This window comes from Atta colombica, unplaced genomic scaffold (genome assembly GCF_001594045.1).
Source record: "Atta colombica isolate Treedump-2 unplaced genomic scaffold, Acol1.0 scaffold187, whole genome shotgun sequence".
Lineage (NCBI taxonomy): Eukaryota > Metazoa > Arthropoda > Insecta > Hymenoptera > Formicidae > Atta > Atta colombica.
The window spans coordinates 3,456,645-3,481,169 of NW_017259279.1; the positions used below are offsets into that span (position 1 = coordinate 3,456,645).

General features: G+C 35.6%; 1 protein-coding gene across 1 annotated transcript in view; it reads left to right on the forward strand.

The window, feature by feature from the left end:
- The window catches only part of LOC108686499, a 101,963-nt gene extending 83,037 nt beyond the window's left edge, over positions 1-18,926 (forward strand). The window contains exon 4 of the mRNA XM_018191838.1: positions 17,083-18,926. Within this exon, the coding sequence (XP_018047327.1) occupies positions 17,083-18,690 (1,608 nt within the window). The 3' untranslated portion in view covers positions 18,691-18,926. The remainder of the gene's footprint in view (positions 1-17,082) is intronic.
- Positions 18,927-24,525: the final 5,599 nt, after the last annotated feature.

Sequence of the window (24,525 nt, forward strand, 5' to 3'; positions counted from 1 at the left end):
AGATAAATTGATTTCATATAATTGATTGATATAACTAGTAATGTACAAAGTTTGACAATTATAATGCATTACCGCAAACGTTTCCAAGTAATAAGAATTAATTATTTTTTAAATATTTTGATATCTCTCGCATCAAATGTATCTTTTTGATATTCTAAAAAAAGATATTCGATATTAAAAATCTAGAAAATTTGAAATCTTGAAATTTAATATTTAATTTTTAATACGAGAATTTGATCAATAACAATCATTTATATAATGGTAATGATATTTGATATTAGATAAGAAAGAGTATTGTATAATATCATTAAAAAGTCGCAAAAATCGACTACATAGAGAATTTCTCTTCTGATCATTCTTTTTTAATTCAAGTTTCCTGTCTTCTTTTTATTGTTTACATACATACACATATTAGAATGATTATACCACTGATAAATAGTTCAATAAAACATTTTTTGATGAACGTGAAATTAAACTTTTAATAAAAGTTGAATGCATTACTTTAAAAAGGACTTAAATGATAATTTTGGATGAACTAAATTGAAAGAAACATTAACATGAAAGAACTCGTTTTTCCTTTTGGTTTTATATATATGACAATCACAGCTAAAATTTCAAGTTTAATTGTCAAAGTATTCATAATGAAATATCGAAAATATATCAAAATTTATTCGATTAAAAATATTTTGAGAAAAAATGTTCATCATTGAGGCGATTTTCTGATAATGACCAGGCACATATTTTGTTCACGTTTTCTGCTTAGCATCTGTAATTTCACCGTCTCGCTACGACGCGCACGTGAATGTAAAAACAACCCGCTCTGCATTCTCATTTTTCCTCGCCCGTCGCGTTATCAGTCTTGCTCGCGCGCCGCACAAATCTCGTTCTTGCATAATATACGTGGCTACTCGCGATTTTATGCCTTTGTCGTAGGAAACATTAGTAAACGCTAAGGCGTTTGAATAAAGTATGGGCCATGTATTTCGATACGATATCAGGTTTCCGTAAAGCATTTCGACGCTCATTCCATCGATCGATTTGAATCCCGCTTAAAATTTGATTATAATTTCCGCACGTACTTAAAGCGATTGGAATGTTAAATAATGTTAAATAATGTAATTATTTGTTAATTTATACATTCCTTTATTTACTCATAAATTCTTTTTACACTAAAGAAAAAATTTTCTAAATCTAAGTAATTTTTTCTTGAATAGTTTCAAGTAAACATTTTTTTACTGCAAGTAAATATTTACTAAATGTAAATATATGTTATTTGTAATAAAAGTAACATATATTTACTTTCACTCAAGAAAAAAAAATTACTTAGATTTAGAAAATTTTTTTCGATATAACAATTTTAACTTTTAATACAAAAATGTTTTTTTATGCATGTTTATAAATGTATCATTATTATACTAGAGAGAATATTAAAAGCGAAAATGTTTATTGCTTTGAACGATTCTTATTTTTCCGAATATCCCATTAGATTTATTATTCAATTTTCTATTTCTATTCTGTAATAGAGAAGAAAATGATAATTTCCGATGCAAAAATAATGTCCTCGAGTTGAAGACGTTTCGACTCGCGGCCGCGCTTGCAGGAATGCGGCGATCAAACACGGGAAGTGCGTACGCGGCGAGTGCGTGATGTTTCGACGAAAGAAAAAAACCACTCCGTCGCGAATTCGTATAATAAGCAAACCTCGCGTTTACGCTACGTAATGACCGAGTAGCCAGTCGGCAGGCGCGCCTTCTTGCAAGAAGGAAAACCGATAAACACGCGCGATCAGCATGCAACACTCCGATCGGCGTGTCCGGCCGATTTTTTTCCAATTTTTCGTGCCACCGCCGCTACTGCGTTCTCGAATGGCGATTTTATAATCGTTAGATCGACACCTGCTCTCGCGAGAGACGGTCGCTTTTAATTATAATGATATCGCCAAGCATGGATGCTGTTTGCAAAGACGGCAGCGAAAAAAAGAGGCGGTGGGCGGTTCGCAAGCCCGAGCTCGTGAACGGCTCTAATTCCTATCTTGGGCTTATAAGCGCGCCTGTTTCTCTGTTTCCGTCGGCTGCGAGGTCTCTTGGTATCATTAGAGCCACGGCATCGACTGCCGACACGTTAATTAATTGTACTCGCCGTCAGTTCAAGCAGTTTTAATTGGTGACTCGGATCTTACGCGGCGCGTGCTCTTGACTTTACCTTTGCAACTTCGAGAGATATTACTCCTGCGAATGCGGAGAGAAGTACCTTTAAATTAGAACGCGATAGACTAGCGATTAAGTTTGTTGGAAAGATTCAGACTACTTTCCCCCCTCCCCCCTCCCGAGTTGTCAGAAGAGCATTCGCGTAAAATTCTTAGATTTAATGAGATTGCATTTGGTATGACATTATACAACAGAAGCATAAATTTTAATAATTTCCTCTTGAATGTGATTGAAAAAATTTATACAAGATTCATTAAATTATTGATATTTGTATTCTTATAATTTGGTTGATTCATTCAAAGTTGTAGAGTGAAGAGAATTTTAATGCATAAACTGGTTATGACTTAAACGATCATAGTAGAATTTTTTGCATGTACATGTATCAAGAGTTTTGTTTCTTGAATTGTGAGAAAAAAATACATTGAGAAAGAGAAAGAAACGAATGATAATCGATAAAACTGATTTTATTTAATTTTATGTAAAATTATTTTACAATATCTGATTTTATGTAAAAAAAAGAGGAATATTTTGAGCAAGAAAACAATATTAAATATTGAGTACTTTACTGTGAAAAGTAATGTGTTTTATTTTTGTTTGTATGTGTGTGTGTGTTTTAGACACTTAATAATATTTTAGTTCTAAACGTTTTCAATAGATAAAACACTGTTTGGATTTAAAACACTAAACGTATTTTAAATCCAAACACGTAGTGTTTTGTCTACTTTAAAACTAAAACATTTTAATATCTTAAAATTAAACACTTCTTTTTTCAGTGTTATCTTGTTTTAATAATCATAATTGTGATTATAATTTAACTACAATGTTAATATTTATACATTTTAGTAATTAATTAATTCTCACGCAATGTATACACACACACACACACACACACACACACACACACACAGTTTTAATGCTTACTTATTAATGTTTCAAGTGTTTGACAAATTATATATAACATTATCAGTAAATCTTGTTGGACGTCCCCTTTAACATAAAATGGCAAAGAATTAAAGTTTATACCACGGCAATCCGTTTATAAAGCTGAAGTAAATTTTTTATGATCCGATGCTCGGCAATAAATAGTCAGTATTTATTTGTAGACGCTCCATACAAATAATTCATATCATTGTTACCAACGGTAGACCATTAATATGAGGAACATGGATAATGTTCAAGAAAGCGAGAGCAAAGTAAGGGCACTCTCGCGCTCGGCACGCGACGTTCATTAAAGGCCCCAGGGTCAGTTGCTGCTAAGCAACCCTTTTTTTTACAAGAAACCTCGAACCTGTGGTGTCTCGAGCCGGTGCGATATCGCGCCTGCCCCTCTGGTGCGTGCCGTTATTCGTCGGCGTCTCATCGGGGGTGGTTAATTTACGTGTCGGCTAATTTACGCCGGCCACTCATCATCGTGCGCCAGCTTATTACTATTCTCCTTCTTCTCGTTCATCCTCCTTCTCCCGCTCCCATCTCTTCTCTATATCTCTTTCTCTATCTCGTATTCACGCGAATCTCTCGCGATCGCGCCTATGGCGCGGGTGGAAATACTCCTTGACGGTTAAGACGAAGTACGCATGTCCCTCTCTTCATCATCGCTGACTACGCGCTCGTGTACCGTGACGATTGCATGCCACATGCGACTAAATTGTCAGTGCTGCTGCGATTTCTCGCCTCACAGCACAACACGACTTTGTAAGAGAGACGCATATTTCAAAAGATTGTTAATTCTGAGATGCTTGTTTAAAATTGAAATTCAAGCATTAAAAAGCTAAATCCATTGCATTATAAAGCTACAGATCTTTACTTAGTTAAGAGATTCTTTTTTTACTCTTATTTCCGCAAATATATATTAAAACATAATTGATCAATTATAATATTATAACTTATAACTTATAGCTATACTTTTAGAATTTTATAATTTTACATGTATCTTTAGTTGTTAACTATGATGAATCAAATCTTGATAAAAAAAAGATTTATGGAAAAATTCATATATTTAATTAAATATATATATACTTTGAAATAATTAAATGCCGATAAGAGCATGAAAAATGTTATAACGTATTAAATATTTTTATAAGCATGTCTTTGCATTTCTCTATTTGGGTCTTGTATACACGCGAGAAGTTCGCGCGTATAATAAGAATTATAGCGGAAATCCATTTACCAGCAACCACATATCCGGTAGTCCGTAATTCAACTCTCCGCGAAAATGAGTCACCTCAGGCCCTTCGTACATTGGCCGTGATCTTTTCTTTTGTGTTTCTTTATGTATTATAATACTGTCTCATGTGACGACACATGCATTTTTTGAGATATTGTAACGTTCTTTTATAACAATTCTTAATTAATTTATTAACACAAGCAAATATAAAAAAATAGACAGAAATTGAATTTAATATTTCTGTAATGACTAGAAGATCATTAAAACTTTAAAATTATATATAATTATATATAATTATTACTAAGGAATATTATTACAGATACTAATTATTTAATAATGAGTTTTTCAAATTAAAGAAAATGCTTTTCTTTAATTTTCTTTAATCTATTATTTCAAGCAAGTTGAAGTGATAGATTAAAATATTCTGAATTTATAAATAAGAATAAAGTATGATAAATAATTCCGAGTAAAAAAAATTGCAACTGTAAAGTAATGACAACATCAAAGATCAAGATACGGAAACTGTGTGCGACTGAAAAGGAGCAAGCACCTTTAGATCCGACGCAGACTGCCGTTTTACGTGATCGCGTGCAAACTGCAGTACGGGACAGAATGGCAAATAGAAGGGAACGAGGGAGGTCGATGATATTTGCATACGGGAGATCGCGAGTCCGCCGCGAATGTTTATGATATCCGCATAATGAGGGCGTGGGTGTTTCTATTAAGGCATACGGCCTATACCTGCCACAGCCAAAGAGACCCGACCTATCCGAGGCTGATCTCTCTTTGCAAACTCACATTCACGCACATGAATATACATACATTACGTGTACATACGCATGTGTAGCGCTTATAACCCGGAGGAAAGACCTTATGCCGTTGACACCGAGAACTTAGAATCTATTCGTGCATCCGAGTGCATCGCTCCGTGGAATCTTCTTCTATGTGCCACTCGTTCTTCAGATTCCTCCTTTTCCTTTACATATAATCTTTTCGAAAAGGTTCCTCTTTAATCAAACGAACGAATGAACATTCACGCGCCACGAATAAGCGATTGAGCTACGTTCGATGTCCCAGCTTCGAGATCGACGTGTTGTCGGTTTTAAAGGATTTCCTTCGCTAGAATTTATTGGCGTATCTAGAATTCTGCATTGCGGGTCGTGACGCAACGGAGAGAATGCGGATTAGCTAACTGTGTTTCTCTTGTCTGTTTATCTCTAAACGGATGGTACTAAAATAATTAAAATCTTGCAATTAAATACGATTTAAATATCATACATAAACAAAAGATATTTCAACAAAACTTTATTCATTTATTTAAATTCATTTATAAACGCAATACTGAAATATATATTCGAAAATATAACATACAACCATAATTGCATTAATTTCTACCGAAAAACAAAACTCTCTTTATCTCTACTACATAATTGATCAAAATATAGACATATCATGAAATAACTGTAATTTAATAATATAAACGATTAAAAATTAAAATTATTATAAAATACGTAGCTTTTTTTCCAATGTTATTTACGAAATAGCAGAAAAATAATTTTGATAAATTAAAAAAAAATCGAGTATTATTCAAAAAATATTTTCCAAAAAAAAATAATTTTCACATGTCCAATGAATCTTATCTATCTTTGCTTTCTTTAAATTCAAGCATTGTAAATGAGTCTAGATTTCGCGTGCCTGATTTCCATGTAAATTATTGCACGGACAATCGTCGGTTTCGCGCGACGAAGCGTAAAATATGTTCAACGAGCACTTGACGAAGATTCCAAGAGACTACTAGGATGTCTCTGTCGTTTGGCGAATGCGATTGCGTGCAGCTACGCGAAACGACAAAACGAGACAGGCCTAAGGAATCGCCCACGCCTTGTACGTTCTGTCGCCTGCCAGCCGCGAATTAACCCGCAATTACACGATAACGTCCGCCATACGAATACCGTGGTTAGGATAGACTGTAACAGCCGTTACGATTGCTTGCATTTATGTATATATAGCGCAGAGCTGCCTTATTATCAATTTTAGAACATCGGTTAACTTACAAACTTACTTGTTAGAAAAATTATATTTTAAAATCACATTCAAAAAGTAGTTTTGAAAAAACTTTTAAAAATATTTTTAAAAAAAATTAAAATTTAATAAAAGATCATTGTTACTTTTTATAAAATTTTAACGAAATATTAATTTATATATTGAAATTAAAATTATTATATTATATTTCAAAAATGTGTAAAATATGAAATTTAATATCTTTCGTTATTTTGTTCTGACTTTGCATATGCATTTCAGAAATTTCACGGAAAATCAATTTTATCAAATGAAATGTTATCTCATAAAATACATATAGTTTTCATTATATCACTCTTTCAAATTAGTCGATTATTTTCACGTCTACTTACGCTGCCTATCTTATCAATAATCGCCATGCTAATGATCGCAATTTACTATACCAAACCATCTCGTGAACGACGTTACAACTCTTGGCGTCAAAAATGTAAAATGTTGACCGTTGACTCATAATATTCTTTCTTATCGCTTTTATCAGATATTATCGTTAAAGTTAAAATGTAATTATTGCGATAAATGCCATCTCGTTCATACATGCGTAGTTAAACTTTGTCAGTTTGATATAATTGCATATCACTCGCGGATAGTATTACAGCCGTGCAATTATTACAACTTCTATCTCGCTCTTGTCAAATTCTTTTGCAAATTCCCAGCTCGTTATTGCATTTTTCTGGCTCAACTAAGAACCTCCGTGACCGCATACAACTGCATACTGCGCTACATTTCGGAGCCTGCTGCAGTCCTGCTGCACTGCAGTGCCATGACTCTTTCGATGCAGCATTGAGACAGTTTCACACGCATATATAACACTGTGCCTTGCATTTCAAATGTTTTTCGGATTGGAATACGCTTTGAAGAAGTGCATTCCATTTGCGAGATTTATTCCTTTTAAAGTATTGCTTTTATATTATTGAATATTATTATATCGGAATGAAGCATTTTCTATGAAAACTAAATTTTAGATTCTTTTCGAAGTTGTGTAATCATATAAAATTTATTAGATTTATTTTAATAGATACAAAAATTGAAAAATCTTTACGTTGTATGACTCATATTTTCGTCATATGTTTTTTATTTTTAATCAGATGGTCAGGTAGAATATTTATGTCAATGTAATCAGACAGTGATACTTTCTCGTGATTCATGTAAGGATATCCGAGTACGTGGCGTTTAACAACTCAAGAAGCGAGTTATGTGTGTTTTTACGCGCGCACTTGTGTGTAAAGAATCAATGTTTCTTGATTTTACGCACAGCTGATACTAAATTATTTTCCACGCTCGTATCATTGCTCTCGCACTATGTTCTATTCGCGGATCATTTTATGTAATTCGGTAGCAAGTGCGCTTTTGATATTTACGGCTCGCGGTGCGTACCGTAATGACACGCGATAAATCGCGCGCACTATTATAAACGATGCTGTTCATATTGCGTTGTCAATGGTATAAGTTCGCGGAACACTTTAATGCCGTGACGCAAAGGAATCGATTGCACGAATAGCGAACAGGAGCAAATGTTAAATAAATTGACTATTTATTTGTCGACGTCCGGACGTCACCGCCACCATCGCATTGTCGTCATTGCAGACGTATATTCTAACTTATGTGTGCCTGCCATGTATCCTCACAGACTCGGCCATTTTTACTTCGTTAGATGCACAAATCGTCGCGATAATCTAATTGCATTTATTCATGTAAAGTTTAATTTGATATATTCATAATTTACCCTCATGACTCGTTCGATCGGAATGCAATCCATCTCTATTCATAGGCTTCGTATATAATAAAGTTAAATTGTGATTTACTGTGGAACTCTATTTTTGAAATGAAAACCATCTCGTTTTAGAATAAGATTCAATTTTGAATTTTATTCTTTAAATATATTTTATATATACATCGAGTTAAATATTTAAAAAATATCATATAAATAATATATATTTACAATGTTTGTCAGACACTTATTATTGATTAAAAATATATAATTATGTAACAGCCTCTCTGACAGCCTCTTTTTGAAAAAATTCGTCATTCAAAGAGGTTGAGTGTTCTGGAATATTTTATACGCACATATAAATTTTTTCAGGTGCACCGAGGCTCTCTTTGGTTTTCGTCGAGAGAGCGCTAAGTTGTTAATGATTACCAGCCAGTTTTACGCTGGCCCGTAAGGCGCCGACATATGCGTCGCGTCTCTCTTTCTCTCTCTTTCTCTCGTGTGATGCGGCCTGCAAGGTGCAAACCGTAAAAAGCCAACGACGTTGGCCGACGAACGACGGCAAGCAAAGTCGCGCGAGAGTTTAATTACCAGTGCACCTCTCTTTCTCTTTCTCTCTCTCTCTCTCTCTCTTTCTCTTTGCACTCGGAGAGGGTCTCGAGATCGCGGGACCGACTGACTAACGACTCGACGATCTTCGCGGCCGCGGAGATCCCTCGGTGGATAACGATAATTTCAGGAGCGTATTTTCAGACTGCCTCGTTTGGCTCTCCTCTCTTCGATCGTCGTCTCCCTTCCATGAACGGCTCGACTCGGCAATGGGAACAGAGAAATAATATCGTCTCGCGAGAATGAGTTGGCTTTCGCGGCGCGGCGGCATTTAGATATATCTAGAGTCTGCACCTCAGGAAATGAAACGAGGGAGTATATGCGTCGAGCGTCTACGCACCATAATGGAACGTGCGGGTTTTGCGGCGACGGCCAGGTGGAGATGCATGTCGTAGAATAAAATGCGAACGCGGCGCGGCGCCGGGAAAACGTGACCGAATGAGAAGCCGGGATAATCGGATTATGCGCCCGTCGAAATGAACTCGTCTTAATGTCGACAGAACAGCGTGGCATTGCGATATGTTTCGGTTGACTGAAAGATCGCAGAGTATATATGACGGAAAGCTTGATAGACATTTCGGAACTGTGACAAATGAATAATGGAAGTATATTGTAAAAATCTTTTATAAGTTTCATAAAAACATCGTTAGAGAATCGATAAAGATAGTTTTTAGCGTAATTATGTAGACACTAGAAGAGCATCGTTTTTTATTCACTAAAAGGAGCAAGTGAATAAATTACTATAAAAATTAAAAAAGTAATGAAAAATCTAATATTTCATCAATGTAAAAACATAATTATTGAAAAGTAAAAAATTTTAGAATCATATGTTTTAAACAAGAAATATAATATTAATCTGAAAAAAAAAAGAAACTATTAATAATGATTGCTCGGTACTTCTAATGTTAAGGATCAAACATATATTACAAATTTGATTTTATTTTAAAGTCTGTCAGTTTTCGGGGTAAATTTTAAAATCAATCGCTAAAATATAATTTAAGCAATGAATCAACTTTTACAAAAATATCTCCAGCGTAAACTAAATCATGATACACGTAACATAAAAAGATACGATTAAACTAGAAATTACTAGGGATTATTAGCGTTTCAGATTATGTTGAAAGTCCGAAAAATTGTCGGCCCGCAATCATATCTGAAATAAATTGATTTAATAAAGAATATATATTGTATTATTCGAACAGTCAATAACTTCCGTGTTGGCGTTTTCTATCATATTTGATAAACTGGAAATCCTAGTAAAGAATTAATATAGCGCGAGAATAATATGCAGATAGATATTTTTTACACTTGTATGTATAATGCAATTCATTAAATTGAAAAACACGGAATTAATGTCGTATTTAATAATGCATAATGCTGGATATTGCCGTAAACAAGTGAAGTCAGAGGAAACAGGGCGTTATCATATCGGCAAATTGTCTCGAAGGCAGTGTGATTCAGCGAATTCTAGCCCGTCCCCTTATAGAGACGAGGGCGATCGATTACACGCCAATCGGATCGATGGATCGCGCTAACTAGATCGTAAGAGTCGAGGACGACGATGCTCTATACCTACCTGCCTACGAGCGCCAAGTCCCGCCTCGCTATCGCAGACGCAAAAACCGCATCTCAGGCTGACATCTTTTCGTGGAAGTTATTTAATGGAGGAGACTCTTGGCGACTCCTTCCATATCCATTACGATTCTTTCTATAGAATGAAATTCTATAGAATGAACGAAGTTACTTTCAAATACTCCCGAATCTCCAGAAAAATTGCATTACATGATTTAACATGATTTTTTTTAGAATTTGATATATGAATAAACGCATTTTATTTTTATATCTGCATATCAGTTAGGTTTATAATATAATAGTTATATGAAATTATAAATATAATGAAAAATTGTAAACATTCGATGTGCATCGTCGAATGTTTTAAATCTTTTTTACTAGCTATTTATGTATTTTTATCGCCGAATTGATTGCTTTTTTTCATACAGGGATCAGAATATGTATATGATGGGCCTCTCTCGTTTCCGTCAAAAAGTACAAAATCAAAATCACCGAGCAATTTTGCTACACTTTATATGCATCGCGTCGTAAATACACACCACGAGAAAAAAAAGACAGAAAGTCATGGCGGCATCTTCGTCAGAGAAAAAGATGGGTCGATGAGAATCAAGGAAGACGTAGAGAAAGATAAACGAACGCGCGCGCGTACGCCTCGTTCGTCTCGTAAAATTTTAAATCGGTCTAGTTGGCCTGTCAGTCGTGCCGTGAATGGGTACACACTATATCTGCACGGTGCACAAATTGCCACGCATTTAATTACTGTCCAATATGCAGCGGGGAGGGCCATTAATCACCCTCTCGATAACCTGTAATTTTCCACCAACGATAAAATCTGTCGCGCGACGGACGCTCGAGTTAGTGACTTCTTTGCATCGTACGGATGCAAAGAACCGCATCAGGGAGAAATACATCGTAGAGAAGAGAAAAATGAAGAAAAAGAGTTAAACGGTAGATGGAGAAAGGAAGAGAGAGAAAGAGGCGAGGGGGAAAAAAAGAAACAGAATGAGGAAAGTGGCGTGCTGCTGCAACCCGTTCTGCGGAAAAGTGTGTGCGTGGCGAACGAGTCCTCTGCTACTGGTATAGGCTTGATATACGTTGTCAGTCTCTTAGACGAGCCATCGGCCAATGCTTCAGATAGGCCTAATGGTTAACGAACGCTCGTTCGTCGAGACAGATCGTCGACCTTCGATCGCCGGCCGTCTCGATTCCTCTAATTCTTTTTTGCGGACCTCGCCCTCACGGGAAGATACGCTCGGATGGTCGCAGCTTCACTAACTCGTAGCCTATATAGATACCAACCACCGGCTTCCCTTCGGTAGCCCGTCTGGTTTTTTGGTAGCAATTCGCCAGAGTCCTACCGCCACCGCGGTGAATCTGTCTGCCTTAAGGCCGCTCTTCCTTTCCGTAGCAGGAACGGCGGATGAACAGCCAATAGCGAAAGGCACGAGTCACATTCACATTTGTGAATTTTCGACATGATTACATACATTTGTTTTTATGTAGTTTTTTATGAAGATGATGTTATTCAAATTTCTTTTTCATAAACTTATGCTATATCTTTTTTAAATTGATTTACTTAATTACATCTAGTTTAATGAATTTTTTAACTGTCTAGGTAAATAAAATTAGAAATGATGATTAATGGTGCAGCAAATTGTATCAAAAGATGCTATAATAACTGCGGTGTTGAAATGAAGTTTTTAACTACACTTGGAACGATAATATTATACAATAAGATAAGTCACAAAAAATTCTAAGATAAAATTCATTTTTAGGTATTATCTTTCATGTAACTGTATCTTTTTATTAGAGCATAAAGCGACAATTTTCAACAAAGAAAATTTTTTGTTAAAAAAATGTAAATGTTTTTGTGCATATTCTATTAATCTTCAAGAAACAGTGAAAGCTCGTGCGTTAATCATACCCATCACTGCCGTGGCACAGCGGCCAGTATATGGGCAGATCGTGCGGGAGAGAAAGATCAAGCGCTCCACCCACGCCCACGTCTCAACCTGTTCTGTTTCTCTCGTCGAGCCACGATTACAGGTGCCTGCCCGAGGGCATTCCTGCTGGAATTCTTCACCGATGATCTCCGCTACGTTTTCTTGCAAACTCATATCTTCGAATCATCACATATGTATCAAATCATAGATAGCAATATCTATTTTACATTCTATCGATACGAATGTATTTCGTTTACATCAAACTGCAGTTTGTCTCCTTCTTTTCACAAAAAGAAATTGAGTTTCATTAATGTTTCATTATAATCTTAAAATCAGTATTTTCTTTTATTTTTAAAAATCTTTGATCGTCATATATACACTTTCAGATTTGAAAGCTTTGTACTTAAATTTTTTAATTTTGATTGAGGCAAAATTTCTTAAATAGGTAGAATGTAAAATAAGATTATTTTTGACGTGCATTTTATTGGCTTAGGATAATTTCAATGGAAAAAAGTAAGGGAGATGAAGGAAATAATGAAATATCGCAACAGACTTTCTAGAAAAGAAAGATACTTCTCGGTTCTAACCGAAGGGAAATAAAAAGAAATCAAAGGGATAGGAAGGTAGCGCCTAAGTACGCCCACACCATCCTCTTTAGGGGACCTGTTCTCGACATTTACGTTCTCATATCTTTTCACTTCGTTTATGAGTTCCCTTTACGTTTTATGATCGATCATCGAAATCTTTTCTCTTCGCGAATGAAGGTGGCGAAGAATAGGACAAGTGGCGCCGAAAAGAATAAAAGAATAGTATAGCAAAGAAGAAAGGACCGAAATGCGCCAAACACTGTCAAACAAGATTCACTGCGGAATTCTTTTCTAATCGAAGCGCTATTCCATAAAGTGGATATTTAGATATATCTATTCTTTCTTTCTCTTTTTTTCATGCGGTTTTGTAATCAAGCCACACAAGGATCAATCTATAAATAGATATAATCTATAAATAGACATAAATATGACTTTTGTTAAGGAGACATCTAACCAAACACTTTATTCAATAGCAACCTACGAATGCACGTTTTTTTTCTGCGATGCCACTAAACATGTCCAATAAAAGTTGTCATCTAGCTAATAAAAATAATCACTAGCCAGCTCATATTCATCTTGCCTCTTTAAGAAAATAACATAGAAGACTTTTGAATGCATAAAGCAATTTTTTGTGCAACAAAGATGCAACAACAACAAGTCCTTATTCTAGAATCCCAAGGACGCTCCGGTGCAAAGTTGAAGGACGCATGTGGACTATAGAATAAATCGCGATTCAGTCGCGTTAAATCACTTAAGCGTTGTCATTTAAGCGACTATCGGTATCCGTCTCCGGCTGCCACGAGATTCTGGTCAGGAATCCACATGTTTCTCCGTGAACGGATTTCTCGGTATTCATTGGAGGTAAGCGGGGCTGCTCGCGAAGATCGGTCTCGAAACGGCGCACTACGCACGTACGCGTCGGTATGCAGCACGCTGGAGCCGCTGGAAAACCGTTGGACAATTCTCCGCATCCGCGTCCACGACGCGACGTACTGCGTTTTTCCATGAAGTCGAGCAAAATCTCTATTCTACGACCGTGACGTGCTATCGAGACCAAAGGCGGACCTGCAATCAAGATTATGCACGCACACGTGGCGCCAAGATACCGTCGCATTGATTGTCATTGCATGTACTGGTTTTGAAAAGACACATCATTTGATTTCTTCTATTCAATGACGCATTCAATCGGTAAAACAGAAAAATTCTAATTCTTATTTCAAATTTCATTTCTCCTTTTGATAGTTTTATTTGAGAAACAAAAAATTAATCTATTATTTTAATCTGATACGCCTTAGAACTTTTAACACTATTGATTAAGACGGCGCAAAATCCTAAAATTCATGTAACGTATATAATTAATTAATTGATACAACGATAATATGACATTGTATAATGGTTTGCATCGCAAACCATTATACAATACATTTCTCTAGGATTTTCTTGATTTTTTAATTTTTATTATTAAAAGAGCAGATAAGAACAGTCATGAGATTTCTGGAATTAAATTTAGAGTATCGCATAACAAAAATTCGCCCATGTTATAAAAAAAAATTGTGATATTAAATGCCAGTCATCGGTTGTCTATCCGTTGATTTATACGCTTATATTCGCGATTTAAATTTCAAATATTCAGCGGATACATCTCTCGAGTTACATCGCGCGGTCTTATGACAAAGTGCCGTTGTCATGTCGGACAAGACGAACAATGTAATTCATATATACATAACACATTAAGTGGATTAAAATAAATATTTAAAAAATCCCACATTCATGAGAATTGAGATCCAATCGGAAATTCTGTGTTCAGCCAATAGAACACAATTATTATTCGTCTGTCACTTCGTCAAAAATACTCAATTTTCTCTACTTTTGAAAACGAAATAACATTGTAATAGAATTCGAATTAATAAATTAGTTCAGGACGGATCTTTTCCATTTCGAATTAATTTCCTTAATAACGATTGGCCCGCTATTTGTCATCCATAAATAATGATGCTGTTTCTATTTTTACAAAGTGGTTCTTTTATCGAAATTCTTTTATCGAGAACGTTAAAAAAGTTCCGTTAGTCGCGGATGCAGCCGAAACGGGGCTGCATCGCCGATAATCGGCACGTGATCGAGCACAATCTCATCGAGAGGCGATCGAGGGCCACCAAGCTGCCATGGTTTTTCCGTTACCAGCATTTGTGGCGCCCCCATAGCTATGTCATAAGAAATGAGGAACTAATATTCAATCATCGTTTCCGGCACATTCCGATCGGCTTTTTTATCTTCATATTTGTTATGTGTTGCTTGGTGTTGCTATGTGTGGCTACGTTTCCCGCATAAAAATATACTACTAGTGTCATTGCTAGTAATGTCACTACTGGTATGAGTAATGATACTACTTATGACTAGTAGTGTAAAAGTGTAATTATAAATTCGCGTTGGTGTTACTAGTAGTATCATTACTGGGATGAGTTGTGACACTATTAGTGCAGTAGTGTAGTATTGTAGTAATGTACAAGTGCTACTGTTGGGACGAGCAATGTCACTATTAATATCAATAATATCATTGTTGGAACGAGTAGTGGCATTGTTAAGTACACTATTGTAATACATATAATGATTTAAATACAAATGCAAGGAACAGTGAGGCGAATTTATTCCTGCACTAATAGTAATACTAGTAGTATATTTTTATGTGGATTCTTTTTCAAGCTTGATAAAGATAGAATGTTGATTACAAGCGCTTAAAATACGTGAACGTCTATAATGAACGCAGCCATATGCTTATATGGCGATAAAGATGTCGACCGGAAACGATGATTTCCATATGACAGCCATATTAAATATTAGTTCTTCATTTCTTGTGTCATAGCTATAAGTCGCCACAAATGCTAGTAACGCTCGGAACAAGAGGGGAGATTGGCCCTGATCGTCTCTCGGCTTTTAATGGCGGCCACGGCGTTAATGACAAATGATCAGTCAATATTGTGGCACAAAAACGAATATTCTAATCGCGTCTCGTTACGACTTGGCGATTTTTCACCGTCTCTTCCATTCTTCAGAAGACCTCCATTACCTCGATTATCAGTCGTTCTGATTGTGAGGCTAGGCTCACTCAGTCTATACCTGTTAGTTTTGCACATCAATACCTGTTCTTGTAGAATTGGTAAGACAACAAATTATAATTTATATGCAAACAATCGCTTGATTTTTGTCGGTCTCAAGTATTTTTTGTAAAAATATTTAAAATAAATACTTAAAATAAATGTTAACCTATTTGTTTTTAACCTCAAATCATGTTTCATGATGTTGAAAGGACTGATGCACAAAATCGATGTTTTATTTTATAATATTCGTATGTAATTTTATATCATATCATAATGAAAAAAATCTTTCATCGTAAAAAGTATAATAAAACCTATTCGTACTATTCTATTTTAACAGAGACAGTCACTAAGTTTTTTATTTTTAATATGTTTTGTTAATTTATTAAGTATCGTGCTTACGATAGCAAAAATATATGTAAATTTTCATATTATTCATTGTAATCAATATTATTCCTAATACATGATCAAATTAAACATGTATTGATTAAATTTTATCTATCGGAACATCACATTAACCCTGTTGTATTTACATTAGCGCTATTATAAATAGCATTATGTATTATTTATGAAGTCATAGTTTATTAGTATCTGTGAATCTAAACCTCATTTAAATGTTGCGACGATATGTCAATTACTGTCATTAGCTGTTTAATGTTGTTAACAACAACATTGCGCCAACAAAATAGTATCTAATTCAGTGGCGCTCAAATGTCAACCTATAATAACATATAATTGGAAATTATTTCTCATGAAAATTAATTTGTGTCTGATTAAAATTATATATCTTGGATATATAATTCTCTCTCTCTCGAGATAGAACCACATATTTTAAATCATTTCTAACATGAATTTAAATTAGATTTCGATCGAAGTAAGACTAACGGAATAAATCTTAGATATATTATATCAACAATGATGTACCGTGTGAGCAGTTTATCAAAAATGATAATAAAGCAATGTACATATGATGATTTAATCTAAACATTAGTTCATTTGTCCATTGCCTTAATTATTTAAGTACCGTTTAAACACGCGTCGGATTAAAAAAGTCATTTAAATTCGCGCAAATAACATGAGCATCTTCGAATAACAACATCACCATCGTTCGATTGTTTCAGGACGAGGTAGGTGGTAGTACGGTGGTAGCAGAAGGTGTCGTAGGTGGCATAAGGGGCCCAAGCGGCGGGTGCCGCGCATCCTCGATGACGATGGCCGAGAGCGCCGTGGAGGACGCCGCAGCCGCGCCCCCGGGCCCGGCCAAGCCGCCACCACCTTCTTGTACGAACAATAACACCCTTGCGGCGACAGCCAATCGTAACCATCGGAATCCCCGCAAGAAACGAAGACGGCTGGAACAGGTAGTGGATACGCTGCAAGCCCATCGCAGTTCGCCATCCGAAGGCGAAGTATTGAAGTTCGAAGGCAGCGGTCCCGTATCTGAAGAGGAAGATGTTTTTGGCTCGCCCAGATCATCGTCTTCGCGATCTGCTGTGGATACCACCGCGGTAATGGGCCAACTACCGTTGAGGTTAAAGGACGCGGAAGCAGTGACATCAACCGAAGAAGAATTCAACGAGATCAGTCAGCAGTATCACTATCCCCATCGACCATACTGTTACTCGTATCATCACCACCATCGACATCGTTATTCCCCCTATCAAAATAACCATCGATTGTCAGCGACCAAGTACTCTGACTGTACGTGCAACCAGTGCTCGCTGGCTGCGTCGGCAGCAATGATGTTGCCGTCGGCGACCTCCCTACAGACACCGCTATCGCGAACCAGCTTCACGTATAGCAGTATATGCGGCACATATAGCATATTTGAGCAGTACATGCATACCAAGTACCTGTCGTCGTCGTCAGGCGACATCTTCCGCGGACGCAGTCACTCCGATTCAGATGTTGTGTCCAGGTGGGATGAAACGCGGGTTCCGGCCGCAACCACTTCCTTTTCTTCTGTCGTCAATCATCCTCCGAGAAGTGGCTCTCTCGAGAGTGACAGTACAAGTCCTCAAGAATCACCATTGGATCTCTCTATGAAGAATCTGATGCTGCAATCCACCGCGGCTGCTTCGGCGGTCGCCAATAGGTCACCGGCTCTTCAGCTGCTACCGTCCGGTATCGTAACGCGAGGTTCTGTCAGCGTGCCAGTAGTCAGAGGCGATGTTGCATCACCCACGACGAAAAAGAGCGTTGCGGTACGGTACAATTTGGAGGTTCTACCCGTTGTTGAAGAAATGGCGCCGGGCGCGGATGTGGCTTATGTCTGTCCAGAGTGCGGGCAGATGTTCAGTCTGCATGATCGTCTGGCAAAGCACATGGCATCCAGACATCGTCGACAAGGTCTCCATGATGCTTCAGCGAAAGCGTACCTCTGCGATGTCTGTCAAAGGAGTTTTGCGAGGTCGGACATGTTGACAAGGCACATGAGACTGCATACCGGTGTCAAACCGTACACATGCCGGGTTTGTCGACAGGTGTTCAGCAGATCTGATCATCTTAGTACCCATCAACGAACCCATACCGGCGAAAAGCCATATAAATGCCCGCAATGTGCCTATGCAGCCTGTCGCAGGGATATGATCACCAGGCATCTGAAAACCCATAATCGATGCGCGGACGGTCCTATTCCGAAGACCGAACCCGGTTTACTCACTGGTGAGGAATGTTCCACTTTCGATCAGAACGTGGCGGCGCCATCAGCGGTTATCAAGGCTGAATGACAACGATCGGTCGGATGACTCTGGTTGCATTCTAGATCCAGATCCCAACGAGGATCTCGCGTTAAGATCGACCGAGGGTCTTCAGGTACCTTCGCGAATCGATCAGGACTTTGCGGGAACATGTTGAGAGAGCGAAATCGTCACTCGATCATCTCCATGACATTAGCCGAGCGTTAGGAAGAAATTAAATAATACTTGAAGAGATCACGATCTTGATGGAACAAGATAATTAGCGAGAGGGAAGATTTGTTCTGTTATAATTCGATTTCATGAGAATCCCAACGAATATAACTAATACGAGTCTGTGATCGAGCTTAAATTTTTGGAAAAGATTGCAGCTAGACGTGTTAATTTTATTTTTTCGCTAAAGTTTTTTCCTACTAGAAATTTATAATATAATCATATCAATACATTTAAAGAATTTGTTAATAGAAATTTTTAATCGCTTATGCAAACTTAACAATTATTCTTTCCTTTTTCTTTTTTCATTTATGATTTATGATTATGATAAATTGAAAAATATATTAATAAAAATATATTAAAAAATATATCATAGTGTATTGTCTACAAAGTCTATAGTATTCTACTTTATTGTCTCAAGTGATTTTATTGCAACGTTTTGCAATTTTTTTATTGTATTTTATTTGCAAACTTGAAATTTTCTCTATGCTCTACTCAGCGAAAGAGTTAAATTCGCACGTCGGAAGCATCATGGAGAGCTGAATGATAAAAATGAACTTCGCTCCCGTGAGTATTATATTGTATTATTTATTAAAAAATAAATAACTTTTTGTTTAACAATTTTTTGCGGATTGCCTAAAAATCATTATCCCTTCATACGTCATACGCGATCGCGCGCGTTAACAGCGAATAATGCCGAACAGTATTATTGTACTTCTTTGACCTCCGCATTCTGTTTCCGCAATTCGAGTACTTTCATTCTTCCTAATGTTTCATCGCGGTATATGATATTATAATTACAACTTCGGCCAAGGAAGAACCGAGAGCAATCTATTTGTATATTAATAAAGTATATTAATAAAGTATATTAATACGTATATTAATAAGTCTATTATAAATAAATTACTGATAAATTAGCAATTTATTTAAAACAGATAATAAAAATATTTTATGATATATTATATACTATATATAATATATATATAAATAATATGTATAATATGTATATATTATATAATATATAATATATATATATATTTTTATACATATTCTAGTTTTCAAAATTTTGAAATTGCTTAAAGCTTGATTTTGTTTTTTTTGAGATCTCAAATTTGATTGTCAACTGTCTTAATTATTGTTCTCGGAGATTCCTTGATTGTCATGGAAAGGATATAGCACCTAATCAGCTGCTCTCTTTATATATCTTTCGCTTTCTCGTTCTCGATGCATAAAATTAAGACACACAAGCTGAAAATAAAGCATTCCTGCTCAGCCGAGTGCAGCGCGGTGCATGGAGATACATCAAAGCGATGCTTAAAGGCTCGGCGTTAGAATCGAATTGTGTTTTTATCGTGCTCGTAAAACGACCACGTATCCAATAATAGTGCATGTAAATAATCAATCATTTCTGCGCATCATTTCACGAAAGACTTTCCTAATCTTTAACATTAACTGTGGAGAAACTGGAACGTAGGCTGTCGGTGACGCGACATACGTGCCAAATTTTACGTGAATATTTCGGACACGCGATTAACACACGAATCAACCCCAGCAAACTGCATGTCGAGGTCTGTGAAATCCTAGTGAAATCATAGTTTTAATATATTGTTATTTTCGTTTTTCTTATTTTTTCATTCTTTAGCTAAAATATATATAAAATATATAACGGAACGCAAATTGTTCAGAATTTAATACGATTTTGAATTATAGTATTAAATTAATTGTATCGAAGATACAACAAGAGATGTAGAGGATTTATTAGACCTCAATAAGTAGTTTTAAAGTTATACTATTTAGAACATATCTGTCGGTCAAGCGATTTGCGGAACGGAGGAAAATTATTGGTAATGAAAGAATAATTTTGTCAAAAATGTCGAAAAAAGAGATTATGAGAGAAAACGAGACATCAATCAGAAGTAAATCAATTAACGAGATAATTATTCTGATTGAGAATTAATTTACTACCAATATCTTTCTCATATGTCTATTTCTGTAAATAGCGAGTCGCCATTGGTAACCTCGTCGATTCGCCCGAAACCTGCTCAAGTTGTTGTTACTCGAAAAATTTGTTAAGACTCGACTTCCTAGAGGTTAAAAGAAAACAAAACGGTGATGTATTGGTAGTTATAAATGTAATCGCGATCATTATTTTGCGATGGACATTTTGTTAGCGGCGGAGTCTTAAAATTGCCCGATCGCAAGAATAAGAACAATGTGAAAAAGAAATATACATATTCGTACCTGCAGAAAGAGAGAGAGAGGGAAGGAGAGAGAGAGAGAAAGAGAGAGAGAGAGAGAAAGAAAGAGAGAGAGAGAGAGAGAGAGAGAGAGAGAGAGAGAGAGAGAGAGAGAGAGAGAGAGAATGTTAAAGCATAATAAAGCGTATAGAAATAACGTTAATTAGTGAGTAATATTATTGACGCTATTATTGCGTTTTATTGTAACTATTACGATCACAATTATTCGCGCCGCCGCGCGCTCATAGGGAGATAAAATATTTTTTTATATAATGCATTTGAAGTATGTATGATTTCACGAAAGGCTTCGAGTACGTGAACACGGAGTTTAGTTGAAAGTTGTTCTCACCTCGAAATTAATAATGCTAATTAAGTATTAACTTCGAAAGAGATGCTGCAAGAGATGATAACATCAGCGTCAATTCGTTATGTTATTGATAAACAAATGCTCAAGTTGACGCGATTGATACTCTTTAAATTTTTTTTAACGTTTTCCTGTAGAAGCTAAGTGTAAGTGAACAGCGGTCGTTGCGGCGCGATTAATCGAAACTGGTTGTGGTGCTTAAGCGAAGAAGGGCGAATCCGACAGGATATCTTTGTGCTGTGAATCGACGAAGACAATCTAAAAGTATACTCAAGCCATGATCTCTGTACGGATAAGATCGTCAGACCGAGTGAATGGCGGATTAAATCCGCTAATGTCGTTTCTAATAGAGCTACAAAACGTATATATTACGCGTTAATGACATTATTTACCAATTCTTCCCCTATATAATCCTTAGAAGGTAGAAATAAATATGTAACTAGATGAAGATCAGAGAGAAAACAAAAGCAAATACGATAAATAATTCTACAAGATGCTCACGTTAAAATACACGTTAAATAAACAAAACTTCATCTCGCTGTTCGCTCGGTCCTGCGAATAAATTCGTCTCTCATTTCGGAAACGTCAATTCCACATAGTTTTACAATAGTTATATGGTGACTCGTTGAGCAGCATGCGCCGACATAATACTCGAGCTTACTCAGCCTCGATCGTTTCGTCCTTAATTCTTATCCTATACGTATGTATATTTGTGTACTTCCCCGATGTGTCTCCTATTCCTCGTCGGAAAAAAATAAAAGTATCAACGCGCGCTGATAGACGCGTAGCACGCGCATAGATACATATATCTCTGTATTTTTGTATATCAAGGTTTTTTCTAATTACCTATCTACCGATTAAGCGTTTTCACAGAGGACGAGTAAGTAGCTATTAAAGAGAAAGTATTGTCGCTCTCTGCTTGCCATTTTACTTGCCCCTTTGATCGAACGATTGCTTGGAAAGCGGTGTTTATCATATGGTGCGACGTGCGAGGGAAGATCGTCAAATCAGAGGCTCACTCGTGCTTTAATCGATAATAGTCAAAGTACGTGTCGTGGACAATGGCTGTGTTCCAAAATTTGCTGCCAATATTGAAAATCTATAATTTACTTTACGTGCATTATAGATTTTCATTGGCAATATATTTTGGAACACAACCAAATGTATCGTTTAAAACCAAATCAAATGTATTTTTTGTTAATTAATTGCTTACGTCTCAGGCGAGTTATAAACTAATTAATTACTAAAGTAAATTGTCTACTTTACGATTATAGACGGAAAAATTTATGCGATGGGTGATTAATTTTGAAGTGTCATCCAGCTTTCGATGCGTCGCAAACATGTTCTTTTTTGTTTCATTTTTTTTTATTCTTTGGCATGATTATTGAAACGAGAGCATCGAGACTTCTCACTTGACGTTATCCCTCACATCAATTCAGCCTTAAATTGACAGAATCTCTTGTGTAATAAGTCTGTAGTAATTTAAGTAAGAAAAGACGTGAGAAAGGAGCAAACGCGTTTGACGCGTCTTCGGGCAGTTAAGCGATCGTCGTGCCAGACCTGTTCTTGTAATTATTAATACAAGTTTAGCCATTCGTATGATTATTATTATTATTTCTATTATTAATATTATTAATTATTATTAATATTATTATTATCTCTAGTTATGTTGTTAAGTGATTAATCATGTTTAATGCTTCTATTATTTATTTTGTTATCCCGTTCATGAGTCAAGCTTTCTATTCTTCTGTCTCGTCTGTTCTTTCCTCACTATTTCCATTCTTTATCCCCTCCTATTAATTTTTCGTTACTTATTTTCATTTTATTCATTTATCCTTAATCATCACTCCGTCACCGAATCCGAAAAAGGGAGAGAGAATTCAATTACATAAAAAAAAATTTGTATCTTTGTAAGGAATATTTATCGAATATTTTTCGACTTGAATAAGACTAAATAATACTGTGAATCTCAAACTCATTTCCCTTTTCTCCGATTTACATGGCACAGAAAAAGCTTGTCTCCGAAGAGATTTTGATCTCCAATTCCCAAACGAAAACATATCTTTTGTAACGATGAAACTGGCGAAAATTTGTGTAAATGATTGATGATGATTGTGTACGTTAATTTATAAATTATGTTGTGTTTACGATTCGTGCCAGAATGGAAAAAAATATAATTTTTCAACGAATCACTTCGTACTTTATCATTTTCACCCATATGTTTCCTATTATTTTGTTATTCCATTTCTATATTTTTTCCTTTCGTTAAAAATGTGTGACTTATATTTTAATATAAACTATTAAAGATTAAGTAATGAACTGTGTGATATATTTATTAAAAGATATTTTGGTAACTAGATAAAGATATTTTAGTAATATAATGATTTCAATTCGGACTACAGAAGATTAAAGACTTGCAATAGACTTAATTTATTTTCGATTATAATTTAAAGGAATTAAATTTTTTTTTAATGATTTTTAAATGCTAATTTAATAGTTATGTCGGAAAGTATGTGGTGCCTTGCAACGTTCGAGAATTCATATTTAAGATAAATAGATAATTATGAAGAAATGCGAATATATCTATCATATCATTTTAAGGCTGAAACAGCGATAATTATGTAGAAACAGGATTCGAATGAATTATTTTTTCATTGTGATTTTTGAATAAGAGAGCTGAAACTTTCTGATATACATTTACGTGATTCATAAACTATATCTATACACAAGCAGTCAGTGTTGTGCAAGACAATCGTGATTATTATCTAAATGAGGAAATGTAATACATGTATAAATATATGTAACTAATGCGCTGTTACTATATATTTAAATTGTATAATTTTATCACGTATTTTATACAAAGTAACGTTTAAAAATATTTGATCAAGCGATAAAACTATCCCTATTTATATCGCAAAGAAATTTGATCAAAGAAATTCTTATTTGATAAATAATTGGTTGCATTTTTTTGTACAATGCACAACACTACTCGCGACACTTATTGCAATACTGTAAATATACAAGGCCTTTAACAACAAGGGCATATATTCGTTT